Below are 11044 nucleotides of genomic sequence, written 5' to 3'. Positions count from 1 at the left end.
TGGCACGTCTCTGCATTCCTGACAAATCCTGAGCTAATGGGTCATATTGTCACCACTTACCCTCAACGGTTGAGGTCATTTAACTCTTTCAGGTCACACATTTTTGACGCACAGTGACTTCATCACTAGGATTGGTTGGATCTCACGAGATGTGGCTTTTTCCGATCTTCCCTCATGACGTTTACCCTGCCCCTCCCCTAGCTCCCGATCTTCCCTCATGATGTGGACCCTACCCCTCCCCCACTCGTCCAGATCCCAATCTTCCCTCATGACATGGATCCTGCCCCTCCCCCACTCCTCCAGCTCCCAATCTTCCCTCATGACGTGGACCCTGCCCCTCCCCCACTCGTCCAGCTCCCGATCTTCCCTCATGACATGGACCCTGCCCCTCCCCCACTCGTCCAACTCCCGATCTTCCCTCCTGACATGGACCCTGCCCCTCCCCCTCTCGTCCAGCAGCAATGAACACACCACACGGTGGTAAAACACATGTATTTCTGGGTACTCTTAATACAAGCTTCCACCTTATTGTAGAGGTATAATATACCAAAAATAAATAGTGCTGTCACCTTAAAATGGCGTACTACAGCTGCGAAGGTCTACAAGACAAGCGCCCACCATGATGGCTGCAGCAGTCACGAGACAAAGGCATCGTGCTGATCCGAGCGTTGTCTGGCAGCGCCACCATCTATGAACCCGTGGGCTTTATCATAGGCAGGGACAGAAGACTTCCCTATAGCAGCAAAGAAGATTCCAGAGAGGGGAGCGTAGTGTGTCGTGCCGAGGCCGGTGCTTCCAGCATATGGTCCTGACCAATGATCGGAGAAAGCCGACACTACAGGCGATATGGACCTCATACTGACCAATCACTGGAGTAGGAGGAGTCTACATAAGATACGGACCAATGACGGGAGCAGGAGGACACTACAGGAGATACGGACCTCATACTGACCAATAATGGGAGCGAGAGGTCACCACATGAGATATGGACCTCATACTGACCAATGAAGGGAGCAGGAGGAGTCTACATGAAATACGGACCTCATACTGACCACTGATAGGATCTGGAGGACACTACAGGAGATACTGACCTCATACTGACCAATGACCAAGGCAGGCTGATACTACATGAGATACGGACCTCATACTGACCCATGACAGGAGCAGGAGGAGTCTACATGAGATATGGACCTCATCCTGACCAATGACAGGAGGACACTACATGAGATAAGGACCTCATACTGACCAATGACGGGAGCAGGAGGACACTACAGGAGATACGGACCTCATACTGACCAATGACAAGAGAATGGGGAGTCTACATGAAATACGGACCTCATACTGACCAATGACCAGGGCAGGAGGACACTACAGGAGATACGGACCTCATACTGACCAATGACCAGGGCAGGCTGATACTACATGAGAAACAGACACAGACCTCATTGTGACCAATAATATAATATTAGGAATGGTTTATCAATGCGGACTTGGTTCTGACCAGTGGTGAAGTGTCCGGGTCCAGTAAAGTCTTACCGAGGGTCACACCATGGTCTTGACTCGTGGTGGAGCAGAGGTCCTGGAGGTCATTCTGATAAATGTAGTGACTGCTCCTCCATGCTGCGCTCCGGCCCCCGCACACTGAGGTCATGACAGTCACTGCTGATGAAGATGCAGTAAAACATGCAATACCCAGACTGTGTGGAGCCGGGCCCAGTGTGTCCCCTTCCCTGTATACACACCCAGCATTATGTATAGTGCGCTGCTGCCGTCCTGGCGGGAACACACAATATTGCACAATGATCAATCATCCAGAGCTTCCAATTCATCCAGGCATCATGAAAAGTGATCTGGAGCCTCAGTCCAGGCCCCACACCCAGCTGTACATATATAATACACTAGTGGCTTCTGCGCCAGGCACTGTGTCATGTGACGTTGACCTCCAGTACATGGTCGTCCATACTTGGAATAACCAGGATTTGCCGCCCTGCACTGTTGTTGCTGACTTGTCCGGCGTGAAAAGGTTGTAATCGCGGCATTGGAAGTCCTTTCTGCTCTGCTGTGGCACCGAGGGGTCCTGGAGACAGCGAGGTGCTCTGAGAACGCCCACTAGGGGCCTCACACGGATCCTCCACGGACACAGAGTCATTCTCAATCCAGCTGTCTGTGCAAACACAGAAGAATGAGATGAAAGCAAAAGAAAGAGCAAGAGAAAAAAAAAGAGAGAGAGAGAGAGAGAGAGAGAGAGAGAGAGAGAACCGGGGAACGAGAAGAGAGAGAGAGAGAGAGAGAGAGAACCGGGGAACGAGAAGAGAGAGAGAGAGAGAGAGAACCGGGGAACGAGAAGAGAGAGAGAAGAGAGAGAACCGGGGAACGAGAAGAGAGAGAGAGAGAGAGAAGAGAGAGAACCGGGGAACGAGAAGAGAGAGAGAGAGAAGAGAGAGAACCGGGGAACGAGAAGAGAGAGAGGAGAGAGAGAGAGAACCGGGGAACGAGAAGAGAGAGAGAGAGAGAGAGAGAACCGGGGAACAAGAAGAGAGAGAGAGAGAGAGAGAAGAGAGAGAACCGGGGAACGAGAAGAGAGAGAGAGAAGAGAGAGAACCGGGGAACGAGAAGAGAGAGAGCGAAGAGAGAGAACCGGGGAACGAGAAGGGAGAGAGGAGAGAGAAGAGAGAGAGAGAGAAGAGAGAGAGAGAGGAGAGAGAGAGAGAGAGAGAGAGAGAGAGAGAGAGAGAGAGAGAGAGAGAGAGAGAGGAGGAAGAGGAGAGAGGAGGAAGAGGAGAGAGGAGGAAGAGGAGAGAGGACCAAGATATGAGGAGGAAGAGGACCGGGGAACAAGATATGAGGAGGAAGAGGACCGGGGAACAAGATATGAGGAGGAAGAGGACCGGGGGAACGAGATATGAGGAGGAAGAGGACCGGGGGAACGAGACATGAGAGAGGACGACGACCAGGGAACGAGAAGATAGAGAGGACCGGGGACCAGATATGAGAGAGAGGACCAGGAAAAAAGATATATGAGAGAGGACCGGAGTGAGATGAACAAAGGTAAATTATTCTATGTGGGGACCCAAGAAGAGGAAGATGGCAAAGATACTGAACACGAAGCAACTGAGTCAGTCTGTGGCGGGGGTGGGGCGGTGTTGGAGGGGGGGGGGTGGTTATTGAGGTTTGGGTGCTGTCTGATCAGCAGTCTGTGGCAGGGTGGGGGAGGGAGTTTCCAGTCTGTGGAGGGGGGCATCAGATCATCAATTGAGGGAAAGGATCAGACTAGACATGAGCGAACTTACAGTAAATTCGATTCGTCACGAACTTCACGGCTCGGCAGTTGATGACTTATCCTGCGTAAATTAGTTCAGCCTTCAGGTGCTCCGGTGGGCTGGAAAAGGTGGATACATTCCTAGGAAAGAGTCTCCTAGGACTGTATCCACCTTTTCCAGCCCACCGGAGCTCCTGAAAGCTGAACTAATTTATGCAGGAAAAGTCATCAACTGCCGAGCCGAGAAGTTCGTGACTAATCGAATTTACTGTAAGTTCGCTCATCTCTAGATCAGACCTGACAACTTACCGGCATCCACCTGCTGCAGATGTGAGTGATGGGGCAGGTATCTGAACAGCTGCACATCGGGGTAGGGTAGATATCCAGCAAAGAGGGGCATTACCTCCATCCGAACAGTATGGCATGCCCCATGTTTAACCGGCATCAGGACCACGCCAGAGCTCCTGCCACACACCGCCCAGTTACTTCCACCATCAACCACTAAAAAACAGAGGTCATCATTAACAACTTCCCTCACCTCCAGAAGATCAAAAAACGCTAATCCTGCTACCACACCAGTCCCCGGGACCCCAGAGGACGTCTGCCACCGTTACCTACTGCAATGACATAAGAGAATCCTACTTCCCCTACCAACTCCTTTTCACCCCATTGTCGGGAACTCAAGAGATGCCCCTAATGCCACAATCACGGCATGGACCTCCAAAAATGCCCCCCCCCCCCCCCCCACACATTCACTACCAGGACCTCAGGAGATGCCCCCCGCAATCACTATCAGGACCCCAGGAGATGCCGCCCCCCCCCCCCACAATCACTGCCAGGACCCAAGGAGATGCCCCCCGCAATCACTGCCAGGACCCAAGGAGATGCCCCCCGCAATCACTGCCAGGACCCAAGGAGATGCCCCCCACAATCATTGCCAGGACCCAAGGAGATGCCCCCACACAATCACTGCCAGGACCTCAGGAGATGCCCCCCACAATCACTGCCAGGACCTAAGGAGATGCCCCCTGCAATCACTGGCAGAACCCCAGGAGATGCCCCCCACAATCACTGCCAGGACCTAAGGAGATGCCCCCCGCAATCACTGCCAGGACCTAAGGAGATGCCCCCACACAATCACTGCCAGGACCTCAGGAGATGCCCCCTGCAATCACTGGCAGAACCCCAGGAGATGCCCCCCACAATCACTGCCAGAACCTCAGGAGATGCTGTCCCCCCCCGCATATACTGCCAGAACCTCAGGAGATGCCCTCCATAATCACTGCCAGGACCTCATGAGATGCGCACGCCCCCCCAAATCACCCCCCCCGCATATACTGCCAGAACCTCAGAAGATGCCCTCCATAATCACTGCCTGAACCTCAAAAGATGCCCCTCACAATCACGGCTTAGATGTCACATAAACTAGGACCTTAGAAGACCTCCCCCCCCCCCCATATCTTGCTCACCTCAACTATGTCCTTACCCTGGTAGAAGAGCTGAGTGCTGGTGTAGCCCTCGCAGTCTGTCAGCGTCTCCTCTTTGTCCGTCTCCACAGGGTCACACAGTCGGGTGATGCAGACATCTAGTGAGCAGAGTGACCCCATCTTACAGAACTCGGACTCTGCTGGGGGTGAGATTTCAGCACGTACAGTGTATAGGGTCTGATGGAGGAGAATACAGAGAATTACAGCCCAGAGTATCGTGGTGCACACATGACCTGCGGATTCATCACCAGAGATCTGACCCTTCCCTACACAAGCCTATTCATGGAGCCGAGGGCTGAGCGCTTCTACAGAGAATGGGGTCTCCCAGACACCCCCACAATAGTCACAGGGAATCTGTCAGCAGTACTGGCTGGATGAATGTTCAGGATGGCTGATTGTGGTTGATAATCTTATAAAATTGCTTTTTAATTTCTCAGCCAAGTGTCAAGAAAGCAAAGCCGACCTATTCAAGTGCCCCAGCCTGGCACGTCTCACCTCCTAGCCCCTCCATGAATGATGGACAGAGCTCTATATGTCAGTCAAGAAGATTAAGAGGTGAAGGCGTGCCAGGCTGTGGCACTTGAGCAGCTAGGCTCTGCCTCCACGACACTTGACTTAAGTCATAGAAATAAAAGGCAAATTTTATAGATTTGGCAAACACCACAAGCTTCAGGAAAGGTGCAGTTTGCTCTTAAACCCAACATCTATACAACCAGGTCTACAGCTTGACAGTATTCTTTCCCTACAGATTTCCCAGAATCCCATACCACAAACATAGATTAGGTTGGCTACTCACATAAAAGTGCTCCAAGTGGAAGAAGTAGGTAAAGGGCTGGAGATGGGCGCAGGATTCAGGAAGAGGCAACGGGAAGAAGCTAACCGAGAAGCTGCAGGGCAACGATGGGGGCAAACCCTGGCACCACGTCACCTCCCACACGTAGAACAGGCACTGCTGACTCTGGAGAGCCTGCGGGTAAAGACCATGGGCGAGAAGATGGTGAGAACGTGGGAGATCAGAGAGACGACACACAGTCACGTCCTGCCTGACAACACAGATGCAGTTGAAGAAGTCTCGGCACTCGGGATTTCTTTTCAAAGGTTTATTCAAGTATTTCCAGCGTACTGCTGCACGCGCCTCGGCTCACACCTGAGCCTTTCAAACAGCTAGTGAAATCTCCGGACATGACATCATTTAAATCATACAAAAGTAGGCGTAACATAAATGTGTAAATTTCATGAAGATATAACATAGATATCACCTCTATCAGTAACATAGTAATATTCGCAAGACTAGCGAGTATATAACTAGATACAAAATAACAACATATAATTTGAACATAGCAGACTTCTGACAGTCTTCACATTCAAGCGGTTTTTTGCTGTGTCTGTGAGAAAAATAAAAAGATAAAGAAATTGTCATAAACATAATCTGGAGAGGTTATATATATTTTTATAGTTGTGGTACTTCATATTCCCGGTTAAGACCCTTTGGAAAAATAGTGTTTAATGTATGAATCCAATATGCCTCTCGAAGACGGAGTAATTTCTTAATATCCCCTCCTCGTCTCGGGTATCTAATTTGTTCTATTATTTGAAAACGAAGTTGAGCTATATTATGATTTTTCTCATGGAAATGATGCGGCACAGGAAGCAGTAAATTCTGACATCTGATCGTAGACTTATGTTTACTCAACCTATCCTTCATGCGTTGTGAGGTCTCCTATATATAAAAGCCCACAAGGGCATTTAAGTGCATATATATCATTGGATGTGTCGCATGTATGGTATCCTCTAATCTTGTAGGGGGTACCTTTATGAGGATGGAGAATTGTATCACCTTTCAGAACATTGGAACAATATATACAGTGTAAACACGGGTAAGTCCCGTTTTTCCGACTAGAGAGGAATTGTTGATGTGATTTTTTTATTGACTCCCTATGTCAGCTTTTACTACTGGATCCCTAATAGTAGGGGCTTTTTTATTACAACAAATGGGTACTTGTGTGAATTCTTTAACTCCAGGATGTGCTTCACTTAATATATTCCAATGTCTACGGATTATGTTATCGATCCTATGATTGAGAGGATGGAACTTATGCACTAAATACATTCGGGGTTGTTTTACTTGAGGTATTTTCTCAGTAAGGGATTCTCTTTCAGCTTCTAACAGTAATTTATTAGGATATTGTCTATTGATGAATTTTTGTCTCATCTCTTTTATACGTAATTCACATGTATTTGTGTCTGTGACTATGCGTCTTATTCGTTGATATTGGGATTTAGGGATGGCACGTTTTGTGCTATGTGCATGACAACTCTGATAATGTAGTAGGCTATTTTTATCTGTACTTTTGGTATGTAAATCTGTTATTAATTTACCATCAGAATTGATAATAACCTTGGTGTCTAAAAAATTCACGGTTTCTCTACTAGAAGTCATAGTAAAATTAAGTTCAGGCCACACCCCATTGATATACTCCAAAAAATTGAATAGAGTTTGTTGTGGCCCCTCCCATATGCAAAACACGTCATCTATATATCTATACCATGCTTTCGCATGTTGTAAAAAAGATTCATTATTCCGGTAATTTATATTTTACCCAAGATTCATAAACTGTTGATCGACCCACCAGGTCGGCCGATCGTGGCCTCTAATGATTCTGTACTGACCCCGCTGTCTGTAACACTAGAGAAGATATTTACTCCACTCATTAAAAAAACGAAATCGTTTCTTTTGGATACATCACATTTTCTAGGAAAAATTAAAACATTAGGACCATTTCAGAAGGATGTATGGTTGGTAACGATCGACGTTGAGAGTTTATATACCTCAATTGAACATGAAAAAGGCATTGAGTCCGTAAAAGAATTATTGATAGATACCGAGTATACAATTTTACAAAAAGAAATGTTTATTAAAATGCTAGAGTTGGTGTTACATTACAACTATTTTCTGTTCCAAGATGATTTCTTTATACAGCAGCGTGGATCTGCGATGGGTGCGAATGTGGCCCCTCCCTATGCAAACGCATTTATGTCATTTTTTGAAGAACACTTCATCTACAATAATGAATCTTTTTTACAACATGCGAAAGCATGGTATAGATATATAGATGACGTGTTTTGCATATGGGAGGGGCCACAACAAACTCTTCAATTTTTTGGAGTATATCAATGGGGTGTGGCCTGAACTTAATTTTACTATGACTTCTAGTAGAGAAACCGTGAATTTTTTAGACACCAAGGTTATTCTCAATTCTGATGGTAAATTAATAACAGATTTACATACCAAAAGTACAGATAAAAATAGCCTACTACATTATCAGAGTTGTCATGCACATAGCACAAAACGTGCCATCCCTAAATCCCAATATCAACGAATAAGACGCATAGTCACAGACACAAATACATGTGAATTACGTATAAAAGAGATGAGACAAAAATTCATCAATAGACAATATCCTAACAAATTACTGTTAGAAGCTGAAAGAGAATCCCTTACTGAGAAAATACCTCAAGTAAAACAACCCCGAATGTATTTAGTGCATAAGTTCCATCCTCTCAATCATAGGATCGATAATATAATCCGTAGACATTGGAATATATTAAGTGAAGCACATCCTGGAGTTAAAGAATTCACACAAGTACCTATTTGTTGTAATAAAAAAGCCCCTACTATTAGGGATACAGTAGTAAAAGCTGACATAGGGAGTCAATAAAAAAATCACATCAACAATTCCTTTCTAGTCGGAAAAACGGAACCTACCCGTGTCTACACTGTACACATTGTTCCAATGTTCTGAAAGGTGATACAATTCTCCATCCTCATAAAGGTACCCCCTACAAGATTAGAGGATACCATACATGCGACACATCCAATGATATATATGCACTTAAATGCCCTTGTGGGCTTTTATATATAGGAGAGACCTCACAACGCATGAAGGATAGGTTGAGTAAACATAAGTCTACGATCAGATGTCAGAATTTACTGCTTCCTGTGCCGCATCATTTCCATGAGAAAAATCATAATATAGCTCAACTTCGTTTTCAAATAATAGAACAAATTAGATACCCGAGACGAGGTGGGGATATTAAGAAATTACTCCGTCTTCGAGAGGCATATTGGATTCATACATTAAACACTATTTTTCCAAAGGGTCTTAACCGGGAATATGAAGTACCACAACTATAAAAATATATATAACCTCTCCAGATTATGTTTATGACAATTTCTTTATCTTTTTATTTTTCTCACAGACACAGCAAAAAACCGCTTGAATGTGAAGACTGTCAGAAGTCTGCTATGTTCAAATTATATGTTGTTATTTTGTATCTAGTTATATACTCGCTAGTCTTGCGAATATTACTATGTTACTGATAGAGGTGATATCTATGTTATATCTTCATGAAATTTACACATTTATGTTACGCCTACTTTTGTATGATTTAAATGATGTCATGTCCGGAGATTTCACTAGCTGTTTGAAAGGCTCAGGTGTGAGCCGAGGCGCGTGCAGCAGTACGCTGGAAATACTTGAATAAACCTTTGAAAAGAAATCCCGAGTGCCGAGACTTCTTCAACTGCATATTCGTTTTCTTCGTGCACCGGGTGAGAAACCGAAGTGCCGACCATCTTCACTTCATTTGACAACACAGATGGTGACACCTCATAGAGATCTCTGGTTATTGTACCTGACTCTCCGCCGTGTGCAGGGGATGGAGCTGCAGGTCTTGGCTTGAGCTCAGGCTGCTGTCTGACAGCTGGAAGTTATGGTCACACGTGTTCTCCACACAGACCTGGATGAACTTCCTGTGAGGACACAACATAGATGAATTAGGACTAGACAGAAGATAAGAAGATAAGTCTACACACAAGAGCACCCTCACCTGGTGCCCGAGGACAGGAGCGTGTGTTGTGCTTTCAGAGGAAGGCGGAAAGTCAGGCTGATGATGGTGGAATAAATGGACCACGGACAGTCCACAGAGACCTGATGGAAGGAGATAAGAGTTAGCCAAAGTCAACGAGCCACTGCCTGCCCTGGAGGACGCTGCCCAATAGCAATGGCACACAGCTGCTCCAGAGGACACCACAACTCTAGAGCCATGGCACCCAGCTGCCGCCAACCCAGAGCCATGGCACCCAGCTGCCGCCAACCCAGAGCCATGGCACCCAGCTGCCACAAACCCAGAGCCATGGCACCCAGCTGCCGGAAACCCAGAGCCATGGCACCCAGCTGCCGCCAACCCAGAGCCATGGCACCCAGCTGCCGCCAACCCAGAGCCATGGCACCCAGCTGCCGGAAACCCAGAGCCATGGCACCCAGCTGCCGCCAACCCAGAGCCATGGCACCCAGCTGCCGCAAACCCAGAGCCATGGCACCCAGCTGCCGCAAACCCAGAGCCATGGCACCCAGCTGCCGCAAACCCAGAGCCATGGCACCCAGCTGCCACTGCCGCAAACCCAGAGCCATGGCACCCAGCTGCCACTGCCGCAAACCCAGAGGACACAAACTAGCTGCAGGATGCCACCTACCCGTTGCTCCAGAATTCCACCACCACAAGCGCTTTGATAATTCTGAATGTCCTTCCCTTTGTGTGGAATCTCTCCATTCATCAGGCGTCCACACTCAGGAAGCAAACAGAGCACGTCCAGTTCAAACTCCATGACATGGTATGGAGGGGCCACAGGGAGGGCGATGCTGGTCACCTTATCTGATCGCTGAACACTGAGGGTGCTGACCGACACTTCTCCTGTAACAAAAAAAAGACAGCAGCTGCCAGGAAGAGTCATGAGAGGGGTGGCCAGGCAGATCTGGAGCCACATAGTGAGGCTAGAAGAAGGGGCCCTGCAGGGATCCCGAGGGGACTCACCATGGCTGTTCTGGTAGATGGAGGCGCTTGTGTCCACCCCTGGGAGGAGTGGCATGGTGTCCGCATTACTCAGTTGCAAGGTGTCTCCCGTCTTTACTCGATAATGTCCAGTTGTCAATGTAAACTTTAATTTTTGTGGAACTCCGGCTAGAAGGCACTCTGTGGAGAGAAGAGGGTGGTCAGTGCTGCGCGGGGCCCCTAAGAGAACCACAGGGCTGCTGTGTCCACTGATGCCATCTCACTCACCATTCAGAGGCTCCACCTTCAGCTGAGGCTCCTGGGAGTAAACATCATACTGTACAATGGGGTACACGTGAGGGAGCAGCAGCTGAACCGCGCCAAAGGACGCCGAGAGCTGACGGAGGGTGTAGGTGCCCGGCTCCTGAGCCTACACAGGAGAAAAATACAATATTCATTAGGGGCC

The 11044-nt window shown here is 47.7% G+C and overlaps 1 protein-coding gene across 1 annotated transcript; it reads right to left on the bottom strand.

Annotated features, from left to right (window-relative positions):
• Positions 1–483: 483 nt before the first annotated feature.
• LOC130326261 (trafficking protein particle complex subunit 10-like) lies at positions 484–11008 on the bottom strand (the record flags this gene model as incomplete). The annotated part of the gene is given in 9 exon segments (XM_056553348.1): positions 484–2164; positions 3569–3760; positions 4746–4923; positions 5543–5713; positions 9442–9559; positions 9637–9737; positions 10283–10500; positions 10621–10779; positions 10867–11008. Coding segments are annotated over 9 exon segments (1518 nt in total), but the record flags the coding sequence as incomplete, so codon positions are not given.
• Positions 11009–11044: the final 36 nt, after the last annotated feature.

Source organism: Hyla sarda, unplaced genomic scaffold, assembly GCF_029499605.1.
Source record: "Hyla sarda isolate aHylSar1 unplaced genomic scaffold, aHylSar1.hap1 scaffold_2826, whole genome shotgun sequence".
Lineage (NCBI taxonomy): Eukaryota > Metazoa > Chordata > Amphibia > Anura > Hylidae > Hyla > Hyla sarda.
This window is presented reverse-complemented; position numbering and strand designations above follow the sequence as displayed.